This window comes from Sus scrofa, chromosome 12 (assembly GCF_000003025.6).
Source record: "Sus scrofa isolate TJ Tabasco breed Duroc chromosome 12, Sscrofa11.1, whole genome shotgun sequence".
Taxonomy (NCBI): domain Eukaryota; kingdom Metazoa; phylum Chordata; class Mammalia; order Artiodactyla; family Suidae; genus Sus; species Sus scrofa.
This window is the reverse complement of record NC_010454.4, coordinates 1,785,574-1,805,132: the sequence shown is the minus strand read 5'-3', so window position 1 is coordinate 1,805,132 and position 19,559 is coordinate 1,785,574. Positions and strand designations below refer to the sequence as shown.

The 19,559-nt window shown below is 55.8% G+C and overlaps 1 protein-coding gene across 8 annotated transcripts in view; it reads left to right on the top strand.

The window, feature by feature from the left end:
* The window catches only part of RPTOR (regulatory associated protein of MTOR complex 1), a 282,724-nt gene that overhangs the window by 186,712 nt on the left and 76,453 nt on the right, over nucleotides 1-19,559 (top strand). For all 8 annotated transcript variants that reach the window (XM_021066495.1, XM_021066493.1, XM_021066492.1 and 5 more), the window contains one exon: nucleotides 773-832. In XM_021066495.1, the coding sequence (XP_020922154.1) occupies nucleotides 773-832 (60 nt within the window). The remainder of the gene's footprint in view (nucleotides 1-772; nucleotides 833-19,559) is intronic.

Here is a 19,559-nt window from a genome sequence, read left to right as displayed (position 1 = left end):
CTGGTACTCATCCCTCTCTGGAACCCAGTGGGCACCTCCGACCACCCTCCACGCCTCATGTCCTGCGAGGGACACGGAAGTGTGTTCTGTCTGTGTGCTTTGCTGCTGCCCGCCGTTTCTGGAGAGGAGCTTCTTTGTTCTTACTTTATAAAGCAGGGGAATTAGATATTTTACATTTCTCCCGCGACAAATACTGTTGCCTTTTCAGTCGGAGCTGCCATCGATTCTGTCCTGCGCGGCGCCCGTAGCCCTGCCGGGAGGGAAGAGGAGGTTTGTGACCTTGTTTCTGCACACACAGCAGACGAAGCCCCCTAGGGTGTGCCAGCCTGCCCCACCCTAGCCCTCCTCCTGTGCTTTCGTGATAATTAAAATGACATAATTGAATTCGCTTTCCTTTGTCTCTCAGTTTTCTTTTGTGTGCCTGGAGGTGCTTCACTGATTCTCCCGTCGCTGCCCGCTGCTTACTGTCTCTAGAAGGAAGAGAGAAGGAGTCTGGTCCTCGTCTGGGTGGGCGCGTCCTGCCCCGCGGCCCCCGCGGCCCCCAGGGCTCTGCCCGCCGTCCAGTCCCGCGGACCTCTTTCCCCCTCGCTGAAGACCATCTGTCGCAGCTCTGTCCCTGCCCCGGGACAGGCTGCAGGGATAGTTCTCCATAAATAAAATCTGGGTTTCCTTTCTCATCCCCAGCTTCCTCGCTTAGCTTCTTCCCTGGACTGTTGTGTTTTCCTGTTAAATACCCCACTGCTGTGACTCACTCTCTTTCCTTTCTCTGCAGGTTTTGCATGCAGAAATGCGTCAGCCTGGTGCCTGGAGTCACACTGGATTTGATAGAAAAGTAAGTCCGATTTTTAAGCTATTATGGCTCCTGGTGGGTGGAGTCTCCTTTGTACACCCCCTTGGTTCTCAGGCTTCCTATCAACACAGGACGTTTCCCGTGTGTGTGTGTGTGTGTGTGTGTGTGTTCTCTTGTAGTCGGATTAAGGCTGTGTCTGTGATTGGTACATTGGTGCTTAGCTTGGGACACAGCTAACGTCAGGGCCACTTTAAAAGGAAAGAATAAAAGCTGAATCCTTTTGAACATTTGAAAATACTCTCGACAAACACTAAGCAAAGGCAAAACACATCATTACGCGCAGAGGTCACTGCACGTGCAGCTCCGTCGTCCCACCGGCGGCTCCGTCACCTCCCGCGCAGCTCCACCGCCCCACCTGCAGGAGGCTGCCGTGCCCCCTTTGCAACAGCGTGTGACTGTGCGTGTGTGAGAACGCACCTCAAAAAGCATGAAACAAAGTGTCTGCACTTCACTCTGGGGAGGAGCAGTGATAGGGACTGATTCTTTTTTTCCATTTTGCTTGATGTTTCTTAGAATAATATAGACATGTAAGATCTAGGTACAAAAAAGTTAAAAGAAAGAAGCAGCGAAGGTGTAATTAGGACGCTTGCCGAGAGCTCACTGCGTAGAACCTCCCCTGGGCACATTTCGGATACCTGTCTGAGGAGTCACCTGCTGGCCACTGCACCTGTTTACCCCGGGTGCCTCTGTCCATTCACAGAGTGGGCGTTGGCACAGGAGAGGGCTATCGTCAAGTGGATGGGTGCCAGCAGGGCAGCCGAGGGAGGCCTGGTGCCCCTCTGCTCAGAGTGCGTCCAGGTTACCAGCGACCGGCCCGTGGCTGAGTCTCGGTTCTCAAGGAAGAGTTTGCAGGAAGCAGATGTGCAGGATGGCAGCACCCCTGTGTCAGCAGGGCCGTCCAGGCCGCTGTGCTTTCTGCAGTCACGGAACGTTGGGCAGTGGGGAAGCTTCCCGTTGTTTTCACCTATCTTATTATCACTTTCTGGAGGTTTCTGGTCAAAATATGCAGCTCTCGGATGCACCGCGCCCTCGGCGTCCACCTCCATGGGGCGTTTGGTCTCCACGTGCTGTGCTGGGCCCGTGGCGTCCATCGGGGTTGTGAGTCCTTGTGTTTGTCTGCACATCAGTGCAGCAGGTCCACTGGCAGGGGTGGGGACAATGGCGGCAGCTTCCTGATCCTCCTGTGCTAGTGATGGCACCACTGCTCCAGGCCAGGCCATCCAGGAGACCTTGCCCATGTGTCCGTAGTGGCCACCTGGCCGCCTGGTGGTTGCAGAAGCCACGCCTGGCGGCCCCACGTGCACCCACCGCCATCCTTCATCCTCCCGCATCTGCCTGCCAGTCTCGGCGTGGCGGGGCCAGCCTCCCCCATGCAGAGTGCCAGAGCTGCCGGCGAATGGAGTCGCCTCCCTGGCAAAGGCACCGCCGCCAGCTCCTTGCCTGGGGTACTCCACGAGGAGGGTCCTGGCTCCGGGGCAGCACTGCTTGTGTGCAAAGCCCTTGGGCTATTAGGAGGTGGGTCTTCTTCCACACGCCCCTAAAACGCAGGGGTCAAAAGTCAGCTCCAGCTCCTGCCCAGTGGCCTGGTTGCTCATCCTGCACAGACTGGGGCTGGTGGCACTGCCTGGATATGGAGGGTCACTGTCCGTCTGTCTGGCCCTGCGGCAGGTTCAGCAGGAGGGTTTCTTTCCTCCTCCAGAAGCCACGTGCCCCCACGGCTGTCTCAGATGGGGCTTTCAGTGCGTGTGCACCACAAGTCGCCTTCCTGGCCCCCTGACCAGAGTCGGGGTAGAGGCACCCTCTCCCCCCAGCCTCCCCCAGGGGGACCGCAAATGTTTCTTTTCTTTTTTTGTCCTTTTCTGTCTTTTTTTAGGGCCGCACCTGCGGCCTATGGAGGTTCCCAGGCTAGGGGTCAGATTGGAGCTGTAGCCGCCGGCCTGCACCACAGCCACAGCAGTGCCAGATCCCAGCCACTTCTGGGACCCGCACCACAGCTCACGGCAACACCCAATCCTTAAGCCACTGAGCGAGGCCAGGGATCAAACCCGCAACCTCATGGTTCCTAGTCGGGTTCATTTCCGCTGCTCCACAACAGGAACTCAGCAGGTGTTTGGTTTTTTTTTTTTTTAATTAATAAGGAGCTGATGTTTGAAGGAGCAATGGAATATTTCAAAGTACATGCACTTTCGAACGGTTTGGGAGGTTTTAATAAACGGCTGCATGATATCGACAGTGGCGAAGGCTTCGAGCGGCTGCCGGGTGGCTCCCAGGGCGCCCGGCGGTCCGTCGGGTGACGGTCGGTCGGGTGCCGGGCTGTCCCCCGCCCAGGGCTTGCGTTAGCTTCCAGGCCGACGGAGGGTGTGGTGGCCGTGCCTCTCCTGGGGAGGCACGGGCCGTCGGGCAGAGCTGAGGGAGCCTCGCCTGGGCTCCGGGGCCCAGGCCCAGGGGCCTGGCAGGATAACTTGGTCTTAATTCCAGTTCCAGGAACAGCCAGAAATTGGCTTTTTTGCTCAATTCCGTGGTCCTGCCCATTTATTCTTCAGCTGTTCTTCATTCCTAACAAACCCCTAAGCGCTGTTGAGCTGTGCTTCAGAGGGAAGCCTCCAGCAAGGAAGCCCCCAGGACGTACCCTGAGCCGTGTGGGCCTCGCCACGGCTGCCACGGACATGCTGGTGGGCCCGCTGGTGTTTAAGGACATTGGAACACTTGGTTCCGCCTCCAGTGTGACGCTGGTTTTGGCTCACCATGTGGAAACCCGGGCACCGGAGAACCCCTCTGTCCCCCGTCGCCCTGCCTCCTGACCGAAGCGACAAGTCACAGGACACAGGGGAACCCGAAGGGCCCCTGCCTGTGTCGTTGGGTCTGTTTTCTTCAACGACCTGCAGAGAACAGGGCTCAGGGCAACCTGGTCCCTGCCCACCTCTTCCCTTCCTGGCACCTGCTCTGTGCGTGTAGAGGGTCACCCTGTCCCACCGGGCGAGGGGCCACACTGAGACCTGGCGTGCGTGGATCTGCGGCAGGCAGGTGGCTGGTGCCCACGCGCCACCCGCTCCTTCCCCCGCCCAGGACCGGAGACGGCTGGTACTGTCGGCATGAGAGTTCCTGCCCTCCATGCTGCATGGTGGGCAATCCCCATCCGAGGACCCCAGAGAGCCTCGCGGCCCAGTGCCAGGTGTGGGGACTGGAGGGGGCGCCAGGCTTGGCCTCCGTCACTTGTCTCTCCAGCGCCTTCCAGGGCCTTCCCTGGCTGCCCATAGATGGTCACCCGCCTCTTCGGCGCCCGGAGAAGAGGATTGAAAAGTCGCACCTCAGAGGTGCTGCGTGGCAGTGCTCCGGAAATGTGGTTCAAACAGCCGCCTCTGTGCCCAGCTCAGCACGAGGTCCCCAGGTTACCCAGGATGGACCCCTTCTTGGCACAAGACTGGAGCGCAGACAGGAGCGTGTGTGTGATGGAGTTATTTAGCAGTCTTTAAAGCCAGAGAAGGAATTTGTTTTCTAATTAAGCTGCTGTGTCTGGAAGTAAATTATAGTGAACCTTCTTCGAGCCATGGCCCCCCCCCCAATTTCTAATTATCTAAGCGAACCCTGCAGCCTGATGAATAAGCATGCAGTACGTATTTATATTCCTAGTCCTTTGAGAGACTGGCAGTAAGATCCATGCGTGGAAATTAAGGGACATTTTTCAGCCCTGAAACAAAGTAATGAAACACTTAAACAGTGCTAGAAATATTAGGATTCTCAGAAAGCTCCGGGGAATTAGAAAGACACGACGCCTGCTCCATGTGGCTGTTTGTTAGTATTCTGATCACTGGAGGCGCAAAGCATACCAAAAAATTATTCATAATTAACATCTATTGTGTAAACAGCATATTTTAAGTAGCTAACCATCCAGTGCCTTGAATAAAAGGAGTTGCTGCGTCCTGCTTCTTCAGAACCTTGGACAGCCGTTTCGCCCCAGTGTGGCCCAGGAGCAGGGCCTGGAGCCAAGCCTGGACTCGGGTCTTGCTTTTCGCCTCGAAACCTCCAGCACTTGGTTCGCTCAGCTACAGTCTCCAGCTGACGGTCCTGGGATCCGAGTCCTGTGGCCACAGCGACGAAGGTGTGGGAACAGACCCGAACGGTTGCCCGAGAATCCGGGGGAATCCGCGGCTCCTTGCTGGATAACGGTCGTAACAGGGGGCATTTGCTGGTCACATGCAGTGTGCCAGGGGCTGCGCCGAGGCCTTGACATGTTCTGACTCGTGGAGTCCTCCCAGAGCCGTGAAGGGAGGGCCGATATTGTCCACATTCCAAACATGGGGATGCAGAGGCACAGGGTGGGCAAGGAGCTTTGCCAGGCGGCCGCCCAGGGCCCTGCCCCAGCCCCTGCCCCGGCATGCGCGGCAGGAAGGGCCTCGTTGGCCCGTGAGGCCAGTGTGGGCTGAGGGGCTGGGGCTGGCAGCAGCCCGCTTCCCGCTACGGGCCTGGGAGCTATGATTAGAATTTACGCTGCTATCAAGCCGGAATTGTACACATGTATTATATTTGAAAGGAAAACTATCGAAAGATACCAGGCTTGATTTCAAAACTACCCTTCTTTCCAACATAAATATATTATATCGGCTGGTTGAAGGTGAAAATCAGTAATTCATTAATGCCTGCCAGTCACTGATAAGATGAGTAATGAGCCACTGGAAGCTAATTTAGAAACGAAGTGGGAGAGACCAACCCCCGAGAGCCTGCGCCGTGGAGAGAGTGTGAGTCATTGGCGGAAGCGTGGGGACGCTGTAATGGCCCAGGGCAACGGATCCTCCAGGCCGCGAGCTGGCATCCGTCAGCCTGGCCACCCGGCTTTGCTGCCTGGTGCTCCGCTCCCGCTCCGGCCAGAAGGGAGGGCGAGGGTGGGCACCTCCTCCACGGCCCCCTGTCATCCTGGGCAGCCAGCCTGGAGGAGGCTCCCCCTGCGGCTGTGGATGAGCTGCCCGGGGAGCATAAGGCCCTCAAGGGCTCTGCAGGCACAGAGGGACCGGATGCCCCTCTAGTCATCCAGACAGAGGGGTGTTTCAGCATCTGCGGCACTAATTTCATCTCCCGGCACCTGTGCCCTTGCTCAGCGCCCTCTTGTGTCTGCCAGGCTCTAGTGGATGCCAAGTCCGTGGATTCGGGGTGGGGATGGCAGTGCAGGCAGCTTCTCTTCATGGCAGGTGGCTGTTGTCTTCATGGAAAGAGATGTCTCCCGAGGCTTGCTGGTGCCCCCTCGGCCTCATATCCCAGGCACGTGACAGGGGAGGTGAGGCTGAGTCAGTGCCTTCGCCCCTTTCCGTCCCTGTCGAAGCAGGCACTCTGCCCTCTTTCTTAGTCTCCTCCTCAGTCACCTTGCTCCGAGAGCTTGTCCAAGGCCAGCTCTGCAACACCGTCCCCTCCCTCGAGGCACCGGTGCTGTTGCACTGGGCAGGGGGCGGGCTAGGTGCCAGAAGCAGTGGTCCCTAGACCTGCCCCCCGTGCAGACCCTGAGCCCCCTGTCCCCCGTGCTGGCGTCCTCTCCATCTCAAACCCTGGAAACCAGGACGAGAGGAAGTTGAGTGACTTGCTCAGAGTCACTCTTTTTTTTTTTTTTTTTTTTTTTTGTCTTTTTTTTGTCTTTTTGCCATTTCTTGGGCCACTCCCGTGGCATATGGAGGTTCCCAGACTGGGGGTCCAATCGCAGCTGCAGCCACCGGCCTACGCCAGAGCCACAGCAACGTGGGATCCGAGCCGCATCTGCAACCTACACCACAGCTCACGGCAACGCCGGATCGTTAACCCACTGAGCAAGGGCAGGGACTGAACCCGCAACGTCATGGTTCCTAGTCGGATTCGTTGGTTCCTAGTCGGATTCGTTAACCACTGCGTCACGACGGGAACTCCTAGATTCATTTCTGATTTAATTTGCTTTAGAACTTGTGGGGGCTTTGTAACAAATAAACGGGAGGAGTTCCCGTCGTGGCGCAGTGGTTAACGAATCTGACTAGGAACCATGAGGTTGCGGGTTCGGTCCCTGCCCTTGCTCAGTGGGTTAACGATCCGGCGTTGCTGTGAGCTGTGGTGTAGGTTGCAGACGCGGCTCAGATCCCGCGTAGGCCAGTGGCTACAGCTCCGATTCGACCCCTAGCCTGGGAACCTCCATATGCCATGGGAGCGGCCCAAGAAATAGCAAAAAGACAAAAAAAAAAAAAAAAAAAAAACAAAAAAACAAATAAATGGGAGCAGCTATTCTTTTCTGAGCCCTGAACCTGCACCAGGTTTTGTGCTGCCTTGTGATGTGTTCATTTATTTTATGTTCTGAGCTCCTGTGGGGTTGGGGGGACAGAGGACCTGACTCAGGGAGGTGTCTCAGGGAAGTTAGGTAACCTGCCCGAAGTCACACAGCAAGAAGTGGCAGCGCCTGGAGGATCACAGCCAGGTCTCTTCAATTCCATTCCCTTTTTAACGCATAAACTGAAGGATCTCTTATTCTGCAAGTTCGCCCGTGGATATGGAGAGGGAGGAAGTGTTCATTTGGGTTGAGGACATATCAGGAAAGGTCTTAGGAGGGAGGTGATGTGAGTTTTATGGGTCTGCATGTCTGGTCTCCAAGGGCAGATGAGGTGTGGCTGCGGAGAGATGAGGGGCTCTCGAAGGTGTGGGAGGGGGACGGGTCAGTGTGCTGGGGGACCGGCTTCCTGGGAGGAGGGGGAGTTCACACCTGTTCCCTGCAGCCCTGCCAGGAAGACCTCAGGAGAATTATCCCAGAAAATCAAGAACAGCAGGCCCAACCTGATGGTCTTTGGGAACCGTTGTTTCTGCAGTGTTTTCATAAATTCACAGGAAGAGACAGAGGTTCCGGCAAGCCTCGGACAGCACTGCTCAGCACAGGGCATGGAGCGACCCCGCATGCCGGGCCCTTCTGTTAAACACCTGGAGGCGGTGCCTCCGGGTCTCCTGCCGAGGAGGCATCGCAGCCTCCACCTTCCACTCACGACTCCTCTCCGCCACTTTCTAGACCGGTTTCTCCAGAAGGGGCCACGCACCCCCGAGGGGGCTCCCCAAGCTTGAATGGACAAATGATGCTTTCCAGGCTCAAATGGACCGGAGCAGGCGTGCTCCCTGAGCTTGAATGCACCAAGGGGGGCTCCCCGGGCTCGAATGGACCAGGGGGGGCTCCCTGGGGCTTTTAGAAGCTGCCTTCTCTGGATGTCACAGGCTTTTTAGCAGCTTTTCAGACAGCCTCAGGGAGGGTCTGTCTGAAAATCACGCTAGAGTCGAGGACGGCCAGAGAACACCAGCTTTTTCAGGAAGTGCTTAAAAAACACGCTTAGGTTCAGATTCACTTCTGTGCTCTTGAATAAAAAAGAATCTGTCTTCATTGTGTCATAAACGTGTTGAAGAAACGCGTTTCCTCTCTTTGATCCCGCGTCTCTCTTTGATTTTTGTTTGCAGCCTCCAGAGGGTCTCGTGCTGCTGTCGGCTGGCCCCGGGGGTGGGCGATGGCTGATCATTCTGCAATGCTTCAGTACAGGCTAGATGAGCTCCAGAGTTTATTAGCTCCTGCTCACCACTGAGCTTTGGCAATTGTCACTCCTTTCCCCCAGAATTTCGAGATACATTTTTCTACATTTGCTTCACCGGTAGAGATTGGCAGCTTTCTGTTCCGTGGGAGCTGTTAAACGCAGAAGGAGAGGGATGTGAGCGAGGCAGCCCTGCACGCGGAAACCATTCGCTGTAGAGGCTCAGTGCAGATTTTTAAAAAAATCATTAGGAAACAGGCCGCCTGTGTGGGGTTTGAAGAAGTATCCGTTGGCTATTCAGAGGGAGAATTATGCAGTTTTCTAACCTCTCACCGTCAAGCCATTTTGATAACCCTGAGCCGTGTCCTCCAGGAGAGATTAACAAGAGCTTCGTTCAAGTCCGTGTTTTTAATCTGCAGGCCATGGTTTATTAGTGGCTGTAAAGTCAGTTTGATGAGTCACAGAAGAGGAAAGTGTGGAAAATATACTTGTCTTCCCAGGAACGTGAAGGTTCTCTGGTCCTGTTGTTTGAATGTGTATATTTATATGTGATCGTTTATGTGTATGTATCAGGTCACCGTGCAAAATGCATCGCTCACGAGGAGTTTTGGTCAACAAATCTGAAAGCCTCTTAACGTCCCCTGGGGACCAGGACATTCTGCCTCCCTGATGGCCCCGCCTTGAGGTGTCCGTGCCGTTAAGGTGTAGCTCGTCTCTTCCTCCTGGTTCACGGGGATCATCAAGAAAGAATCTGTAATAAGGAACAGAGAAGGGTGAGGGCCGGAGCCCAGGACACAGCATCTCAGCGGCTCCAAGGAGCCGCTCTGGCGACACAGGGTTTCAGCACCGTTTATATCTGGTCAGAACGACGACCGCACACCAAGCACGACAGGGTGCCTTCCTCCATGGTTTCGGAGGAGGCAGAGGAGCACACACGCTGTAGGTCCGCCCGCCGTGGCCTCGGAGAGGGGACTTAGCACGTGGGTGTCCCCGGAAGAGGCGTTTATCCCCACCTGCAAGGGCGCGCGCCTCCAGACGCCACCTCCTTTGCGCCAGGGCTCCAGGCAGGTGTGCCATGGGAGCACGCGGCGGACAGGCAGCTCGGGCTCCCGGAGGCTCCGGCCAGGTCACGGGCAGACGGAGCGACGCCCCCACCTCGGCGTGCGCCAGTCTCTCCATCCTCCCCAGCCAAGGTCGGCCCCGTGCGCCAGCCCACCGCCTGCCCTGGCTCCCTGGCGCTCATCGCCAGCGAAGCGCGTTGCTGCCACGCGCTTCCTCCTCTCTCCTTGTTCAAAATCATTTTGCCGATTTACTGCCGTTTTCCTTGAATTCAAAGCTCGTCGCCGTTTTCCCTGCAAGGTCTGCCCTTGGGAACTGCAGGAGGGGCGATGCCCCCTGCCTGGGAGAGTGTGCTGGAATGCTTGCCATGAAGAAGCGTCACGCTTCCGAGCTGCCTCGTGACGCAGTGGCTGAAGGATCCAGCCTTGGCACTGTAGCCGCTCGGGTTGCTGCTGCGGTGCAGGTTCGATCCCTGGCCCAGGAACGTGTGCACAGACTCCCCCGGGCAGGGCAGTAGCGTCGCCATGCGGCCGTTGTTCGGTTTGTGGTTCCAGAGTGTATCGTTTTCACATGTGTACGTACTGTGTGCAGGTATATAGACATCTTGTGTATATACGTAAACATAATGGTATGCATTTAAGCAGGTATCCTTATATATATATTTCTGTGGTGCTGTGTATTTTTAAGGTGCATCTTTTCACGGGATATTGTTGACTTTTGTTCTGTTTTCAACCCAGACTGAAAACTGCTGACTGCAATTGAGTTGCCCAGTCCTTTCATAATTAGTGATAAAACGGACGTATTTGGGTTTAAAACTACCATCCTATTTGCTTTCCCGCATTTCCCCCCATTTCTTTTTCTTCGACGTCGCTTTTTTCCTCCTGCGCTGCCGTCTTTTGTACTGGTTAGCAGAGCTCCCGTTGGGGCACAGCGGAAACGAATCCGCCTAGGAACCACGTACGAGTCAGTTTCTCTCTCTCTCTCTCTCCCTCTCTCTGTCTCTCTCTCTCCCTCTCTCTGTCTCTCTCTCTGTCTCTCTCTCTGTCTCTCTCTCTGTCTCTCTCTCTCTCTCTCTCTCTCTCTCGCCTTCTTTTGGCTCGTTAACCGCGTGTGCTTTTCCTACCCTAGAGTGGCTTCTCCAGAGCCAGGGTCTCCAGGCCAGGCAGGACACAAATGAGGCTTCACGAGCCACCGAAAGTCTCTCTCGTGTATTCTTGTTTGTCTTTTGTTATAATCCTTGAAAGTTATAATGCTCGGTACTCTTGTAGGTCATAAGAACAGGCTGCTGGCTGGATTTGGCCCTTGGGACATAGTTTTGGAGACCCCGGCTCATTAAAGTAGGTCTGTTGGCACCTCCCAGGAGATGCAAAGTGCTTAGAGCAGTTAGCTTCGTACTCGCTTCGGAATGGTGTGCCGTGACTTCCCTGTGTTTTAACTCGATAATCATCTCCAGAAACTCTGCGGAGTTAGTATTCACTTTGGAGTCCCCGACTGGCCCAGCAGAAATGAATCCGACCGGTACCCATGAGGATGCGGGTTCGCCTCTGGCCTCGCTCAGTGGGTTGGGGATCCGGCGTCGCCGTGCGCTGGGGCGTGGGTCGCATCTTCTGTCGTCTTGCCTTCCTGCCCGCCCCTCCAAGCGTCCTCCTGCGATCGTTTCGCTTTATTCCCTTTAGTGCAGGTTTGCCAGTGAAGAATTCTGGTTTTATTGTGTGAAAATGCCGTCGTTTCCCTTCATTTTTACTTTTTTTAAATTTTTTTGATTTTTAGGGCCACACCTACAGCATAGGGAAGTTGCTAGGCTAGGGGTCAAATCAGAGGTACGGCTGCCAGCCTACACCACAGCCGCAGCAACGCCAGGTCCGAACTGCATCTGCTGCCTACACCACAGCCACAGCAACGCCGGATCCTTAACCCGCTGAGCGAGGCCAGGGATCAAACCCAGTCAGATTCAGCTGGGTTGGGAACGCCCCTCCTAAAACTCATAGTTTTAACTTTTCTGTGTAATTTTGTGATCCATTTCAAGTCAACCTCTACGTGGTGTGGAGAAGGTTCTTTATGTGCCCGTGTCCAGTTGCTCCCGCGCCATCGTGAGGTCTGTTCCCCGTTGAATCACCTCGGTGCCCTTGACAAGAATCGAGTGGCTGTGAAGGTGTAGTCCTGTCGCCTTGTCCCATGACATTGAGCTCTGTGTCTGTCCTTCCGCCAGAACCACACTGTCTCGATCGTTGCAGCTTTATGGTACATCTGTTCCTGTTCAAAATGGTTTTGGCGCGTCGCACTCCCCGCACTTCCGGGTAAACTCCAGCCTCAGCTCAGCAGTTTCTGACAAGCCTGTGGGGTTTGTGCCGTGGTCGCCCTGAAGGCGTGGGCCCGTTCGGGCGTCGTCGTCCCGAGAGGACTGGTCTCGTGTCGGCAGCACGGCCCATCTCCCCAGTTAACGCCTTTTAGGATTTACCTCGGCAGCACTTTCTCGTTTGCTGTTGTTCGCTTTTCGTTTTAACCCCATGCGTCTGGCAGATGCCTAGGGCATCTCTGACGGTGACAGATGCAGCGCAAGGTGACACTCTCTGCTGAGAGCGGCGGTCAGAGCCATTCGGGGTTCCACGGGGAGGCGCTCGGAGGTCGGCGTGTGCAGGCAGGGAGACCGCAGGCCTCTGCCTAGTTCTGATCAGAGGTCTGGTCAGTGAGGTCAGGCCTGCGTGTCCGGAGAGGAGCTTGCGGTCAGCGGTGCACACGGCACGCCCAGGAGGACGTTAACGCCCGCCCGGCAGGGAGGCGGGACCAGATCTTCCTCTTTCGGCCGACTCCTGCGTATTTAGGGTCTGGAACTGTAAGTGCAGCTCGGAGGTCACGGAGGCCGCAGCATCTGCTGGACGTTGAGGCGTTTGGCCCACGTCACGGTCTTCATTGAAGAGCCTTTGCGGTTCACTAGGTGCCCTCCCGGCGGTGCTTTCTGGAGGGTCTGTCTGTGATTGGAGGTCACGCTAGGCGCCTGAGCACCTGCTGTGGATCGGCTGTAGGCGCTGCACACCTCATCTCAACTGAACCCCCAAAGCGATCCTCGCTGGCATCTTCTAGACGAGAGGACTTTGCCCAGAGGTGGTAGGGCCACACAACTGTGAGCAAAATTCCAGAACCAAACCCCAGTCTTTATGGCTCCAGTCCTTAGGTTTTTAACCCTGACCTGCTCCATGCAACCCTTTTCTTGGACTTGGAGCCCTCAGTCTGCGTTAGATTTTTCATGGTGTTTCCACAGCATCTACCATAATCTTTATCACGTACTGACTTAGTTGCCGATACTTTATGGTTTTAGCTGTCTGTGTATTTTGCAAATGGTCTAATAAATTTCCACTTTTAAATTGTTTAATAATAGCATATAGAAATGCATTTGCTTTTCTATAGTAACTACAGTTGACTGTGCCAAACTCACAAGTTCTGATAGCTGTCTTATCTGTGCGTATAATTATATCATCTGCAAATGAATGAAATTTTACTTCTTCCTCTCTTGTCTTTGTCTTTAATTCCTTTTTCTTGCTTTATTCTACTAGCTGATGCCTCCACTACAAAGTGGAGTAGAACTGATGCAACTTGGCATCCAAGCTGTGATCCTAATTAAGGATCAATTAAGGGGGAAACATTTATTTTATCTTTTTATCTTTTTTTGGTCTTTTTGCCATTTCTAGGGCCGCTTCCATGGCATGTGGAGGTTCCCAGGCTAGGGGTCTAGCCGGAGCCGGAGCCACGGGCCTACGCCAGAGCCACAGCAGCACCAGATCCGAGCTGCGTCTGCAACCTACACCACAGCTCACGGCAACGCCGGATCCTTAACCCACTGAGCCAGGCCAGGGATCGAACCTGCAACCTCATGGTTCCTAGTCGGATTCGTCAACCACTGCACCCCGACGGGAACTCCTATTTTATCTTATTAAGTGTAACGTGAGCTGTGAATTTTCGTAGATGCCCTTTGTCGGGTTGCGGAGGGAGGTTCCCTTCTATATGTAGTTTCCTGAGAGCCTTTATCACAAACAGGCATTGAAATCTGTGTGGCACTTTTCCTCATCTATTGAGAGACTGATTTTCTCCTTGATCCTGTTAATAAGCCGCATTACCTTATCGACGCCCAAAGTTAAACAAACAAACCTCGTGTGTCTGTGACAACCCCTTTGATATCCTGCTGGGTCCAACTTAATAATGTTTTATTAAAAATTTATGTAGGTAGTTCCCTTCGTGGCTCAAAAGAAACGGGTCTGACTAGTATCCATGAAGACGAGGGTTCGATCCCTGGCCTGGCTCAGTGGGTTCAGGATCCAGCGTTGCTGTGAGCTGCGGTGTAGGTCCCAGATGCGGCTCAGATCCCGCGTGGCTGTGGCTGTGGTGGAGGCCGGCGGCTGCAGCTCTGATTCGGCCCCTGGCCTGGAAGCCTCCCACATGCCGTGGGTGCAGCCCTAAAAAGCAAAGAGAAAAATAATCACTTAAGTACCTGTGTTCTGCGCGGTGGTAATCTCCACCACCCGGTGGGCACAGCCACACCCTCCGACAAGACCTAAACCTCGGCCTTGGGTGGGGCCCCTCCTAATCACCCCTTCTTTGGGTTTGCTCCCTGAGCCCAAGAGTAGTAGCTGCTCCCTAAAGACATCTCTTCGTCCTTCCTGGGAGTTAGTGATCTCCAAATTTTAGCTAAGATATTAACCACTGAGTTTTGTCCATTTAATTTACCGGCATGGCTTTTATCTCCTGACCATGCCCTTATAATACATGTTACCTTAAAAATTATATACATTTTGGAGTTCCTGTTGTGGCTCAGCAGGAACCAACCCAGCTAGTACCCATGAAGACATGGGTTCGTTCCCTGGCCTCGCTCAGTGGGTTAGGGATTCAGTGTCGCTGTGAGCTGTGGTGTAGGTTGTAGATGCGGCTCAGATCCCGCATGGCTGTGGCTGTGGTGAGGCCGGCAGCTGTAGCTCCTATTCAACCCCCTAGCCTGGAAACCTTCTTAGGCTGTGGGGACGGCCCTTAAAAAAAAAAGTTATGCATTTTTCCTCTGACCCCTTTTTAAAAGTTCCCTTTTGTCTTGGATTTGGGCAGTTTTATTCTGATGTGCCCATATGGGCATCCTCTGTATTTGTCCTGCCCTGTGGCTATAGCATTTCTTCAGCCTGAGTGCTGCAGACTGAGTTACGCTCCCCCACACGTGTGTGCTCAAGCCCCAACTCCCAGTGTGGTGATGTCTGGAGCCGAAGGTCGTGGGTTGGATGAAGGCGTGAGGGTGGGGCCGCGCGGGGCTTGGTGCCCTTGTTAGAAGAGGGCGCTGCCCGCTCGCTCCCTCCTGCCGCCCGCAGACCCCGGGAGGGCCCCGATCCCAGGCTTCTGTCGCCAGCACTGAGAGAGCAGACGTCCGAGGATGGCCTGTGACAACAGCCCGTGCCCACGAAGCCGCTCTGCTCTGAGGTCTTTCATCGGCTCTGGAAAATTCTCATCCACTGTTTTCTTGAGTTTTGCTTCTGTTTTCCATTTGTGCTCTTCTCTCTCTCTTTGGGACCCCAATGTGTGCGTCCAAGATCTTTTCAGTTTCTCAGGTGCTCTCTCTCATGTCCCGACCTCTTGTCTCTTTCTGCTTAATTGTGAATTGTGAGTGTTTTTCTCTTTTCTTCTTTTCTTTTTTCTTTGGCCTTTTCTAGGGCTGCACCCACGGCATATGGGGGTTCCCAGGCCAGGGGTCGAATTGGAGCTGTAGCCACCACCCTAACCACAGCCACAGCCACAGCAATGCCAGATCCGAGCTGCATCTACGACCTACACCGCAGCTCACAGCAACGCCGGATCGTTAACCCACTGAGTGAGGCCAGGGATCGAACCAGCAATCTCATGGTTCCTAGTCGGATTCGTGAACCACTGCGCCACGACGGGAACTCTGTGAGTGTTTTTTCTGAGCCGTCTTCCCTTGCTCCCTTCACTCTTGTCAGATCTGGTGTTGAGCCCACCTACTGAGTTCTAAGTTAATAGACTGTATTTCGAAGTTTTTGAGGTTCTGGAACGTCTGGAGTTTATGTTACAGTTTCCGGTTCTCAGCCAGAGGTTTCCACCCTCTCTCAGTTCCATGAGCCTTTGAAGGGCTGCGGTGGTGAGGTCGGGTCTGGCGTTGCCATTGTCCGAATCCTCGGTCCTCCTCCGTCTCTTGCAGGTCGTTTGCCTCTATTGCTGGCGTCAGGTGCCTGCGTGGTGAGCGGCGTGGTTGATTCCCAGTGTGAGTGTCAGGAGTACAGCAGTGGCTCACCGCCGTCGCAGGCTATAGTCCGTGTGCAGTGTCTTTAATGGAAAGGGAGATTGGGCAGAGGTCGGGGTGATGCGAGGCTGAGCGACGTCTAGTTCGCCCTTCTCGCCCTGCTCCAGCCTCGGGGTCTCACCAGAGCGCCATCGCCTCCGGTTTGGCCTCCAGCTCTGTGCGTGAGTCCACAGGCTCCTGCTTTAGAAATTGCCAGATGCCTCCAGGAGGAAGAGCCCAAATGCCCACTCAAGCCTTGGGCTTCCCTCTCTCAAGTTTTGGCCCCAAAATTCCCCACAGCCCTGCCAGCACCCCATCCTGGAAAAGCATCACACACCCACACAGCCTTGCTCGTTCCCGGGGGAGAGCAGCCTGAGCCGCCTTTCTGCCGCTGCCCGGAGGGAACCTGTGACCTCGTCTCAACCCGCAGAGGGGAGCCGCACCGCACGCCCCCGCCTCGCCGTGCTTATTCAGGGCCCGGCTGACGCAGCTCGAGGATCGCATGGTGGGGGCCCCCGGGGGAGGGCTGAGAGCCAAGTGCAGCGTCCGTGGCTTCCTGCATTTGAACAGGTGCAGCGCCACTGCAGCCAGGCGCGCACCTGCCCCCAGACACAGTCCTGCAGCCCGGGCGCAGGGGGCATCACGCTGTGCACACTGTGGGTTCCAGGCTCCCTCGGACGGATCAGTGACCGTGGCTCAAGGTCTGAGGAGGGCTAGAAAAAAGGCACCGTGTGGTAGGACCCAGATGGTGTTTGGAGCTTCCCGTTGTACAGCTTTAAGGAGAGAGAGAGACTGGGGCGGGAACCAGGGCGCCGTTGCCTGGTCTGTTCAGCAGAACGTCACCCTATGAGGAGATACGGCAGACGTGCACTGGCTCGGGCAGGCGACCCCGCCTTAATTTATGTCACACAGCTTTCTCCTCCCGCCCAGCGGAACTTTGAGATGGATTGAGATTGTGTGTTTGTTGTGGCTACGTGTGCACATCTGGCTTCGTGCAGCCTGACCTGATTGAGGAGAGGGACCTGCACCTGGGACCTGGGCTCGGGTGTCCGGCTTTGTCTCACCACATGTCCAGCCAGTGTGCGCTGACGTGGCTATTCAAAAGAAGTACTTTAAAAACGAATTGCTAGGTCTAGCCCCCTGTTTTCTTCGTCACGACACATTTCTTTTTTATTTTTAGCTTTGGCTGTGCCCAAAGTATACCAAAGTTCCCGGGCCAGGGATCGAACCTGAGCCACAGCAGAGACCTGAGCCGCTGCCGTTACAGTGCCAGGTCCTTGACCCACTGTGCCACAGAAGACATCCACGAGGCCTTTCTTTGCATTAAATAAATGAACTGGCCCAGGCTTCTCTGCACCGTCATTCTCATAAAGCCGTTTAAAGCAGACACAGCAAAGGTGCACCCTGCTTTGTTTGAAATGAGTATGAGGGAGTTCCCATTGTAGCTCGGCAGGTTACAAACCTGATGCAGGTTCAATCCCTGGCCTCGCTCAGAGTTAAGGACCCGGCGTTGCGGTGAGCTGTGGTGTAGGTTGCAGATGCGGATACCGTGTTGCTGTGGCTGTGGTGGAGGCCGGCAGCCGCAGCTCCAATTGGACCCCTAGCCTGGGAACCTCCACGTGCTGCAGGTGCGGCCCTAAAAAGGAAGAAAAAGAAAGGAAAAGAAGGAAATGAATATGAAAGTATATAAATTCAACCAGTTATGCGGCTTTCAGATATTTGCCCTTTTTGAGAAAACTTGCTTAGCCTCCTCTTCTTAAAAGTTTCGTTTTTCCTTGTTATGCGGGTAGTGTGTTTCGGCATAGCCGTGCTGTTAAATACCCGTGAGCAGGAGGAATGGGGTCATCCGTAACCCCACGAGGCTGCAGACGATCTTCCGACTCCTTTGGTGCGGCCCCCAGACTTGTTTTCTACGGTGCTGGTGGATGTCTTGAACGAAAATGTGGCCTCTCTCTACACACCGTTATTTCAGCGCATTTCAAATTGAGCTGCTGCCTGGCGGTGTCGGGAGGATGGCCTGCTGGGTCTTAGATGCTGAGATGTGGGTGATCACTGGAGTATTTTTGGTGGGTTCGTATCGTTTTCTTGGAAAGCCGAGCCTTTCACTGAACACCTTCCTTGCGCAGAGCTGCGAGCCTCAGCGGGGCTCCCTCCACTGCCTCATCAAAAATGTACGGAGCAGCTGTTGGGCGGCAGGCGCCCTGCACTGAGCGACGGCTTGGCCGAGGAAGAACACGAGCCGCTTTCCAGGCGCCCTGAGCCTGGTGGCAGACGAGCCCGGACACCAGCCGCCCTTTACGGCGCAGGTGTCCACAGAGTCCTGGGGGGCCTCAGAGCCGAACCTGAAGCCTGGGGGGGCCCAGGAGTGTCCTAAGAGGAGGTGGAACATGAGGGCTGCTCTCTGCTCCCTGAGCCAGGGCACGTGGCCCACCCGAGGTGACAGGCTCCCTGGAGCAGCCGTGGGAGAGGCGGGAGGCTTAGGGCAGCAGACGGCAGCATCTCCCGAGACGGCCGTGCAGCCAGGGACACGAGGGGACACGGGCTTGCGGGGAGAAGCAGGGGAGGCAGGTGCGGGAGCACAGCCGGGACCCTGAAAGCCGAGGAGGCCCTGCACCTCCGCTAACCTCACCCCTCCCCACCCTTCTTGAGGGGTCTGGGCAGTGTCGCCACAGCACCAGGGAGCAGCTGTGGTTAAACGGGGACGTGACAGGGCAGAGCCGTGGGCTGTGGGGTCTACGAGGAGCCTGATCTATGCCAGGAGAGCCAGTCGTTGCCGTGGGGATGTATCGCCTGGCTGCACGGATAATTATCACGCGTGGAGCAGCAGTGGGTAAATAAGAGGACGGAAGCCCGGGGCCGGCGGGGTGCAGAGCAGAGGCTGCTGTGGTCAGGGCGCCTGCTGGGGCTTCACTTGTGAAGGCCGAGCCCGTAGGGTCCCCGGGGGCAGGGAGCTGTTTCAGGCAGTTTGTTTTTGTCGTGCTGCGAGGTAATGGCCCTGAGCAGAGGGAGCTAGTTTCAAAGTTTAATGGGTCGAGTCAGGCAGTAAAAGATGGTTTTGAAGCCACGTGGGAACTTTCTCCCCGACTCTGGGGACAGCGGTCTCCCCCTGCTCCTCGGGCCTCGCGGTGGCCCGTCTGGGGAGGCGTGGGAAGCGCGGGCGGGGCCAGGCCCTGCTCTTCTTCGTTCCCGGGGGGGTCTTGGTGAAGTCGCCGTGGCTAAAATGTCGTTGAAGGCACTGCAGCGGCGAGCGGAGACCCCTGAGGATGTTTGAACACAGGCATCCCCGGGCCACCCCCTGCCACTGAGGGTGCCTTCCCAGGCCTGGCCCAGCAGGAGGGCAGTGCGCGAGCTGCCCCTGGGCCAGCGACGGGCTCCCGTGGCAGCGACGAGCATGAGCTCGAGTTTAGACAAGTGGGTCTGAGGCGGAGGCGGCGCGAGGGGCGGGGAAGGCACCTCGCACTGGGTTCTGGTGTGAGATCCGGGCGGCGGCGGGCAGTGCCAAGCTGTCGGTGGGCCGCGCGCATGTCGGGAGGGAAGACGGCCCGGCGGCTGGCTGCGGCGGGGGGACTTCCAGGAGGGCGTGCGTTTCCCATGGGTGTCAGCTGCTTGGCTGCTGCTTCTCCTTGGAAGCGCCATCCACTTTATTTTGGTCCCATTTTGCATATGAGGTCAGCCCGAGTGACTCAGAGCTGAGAAGGCGCCAGAAGTCACCCAGACACGCGCAGCTGGGACCGGAGACCGCATTTTCTCCTCTCCCGGTTCCAGGATCTGTCCCCGACCCACAGCTGTCACACGGAAGTTCGTCCTTGGTTAATACTGTGGGTTCAGAGTTTGAAAGAATCACTCGGACGAGGAATGAAAAGGGGGGGTGGGGGTGAGA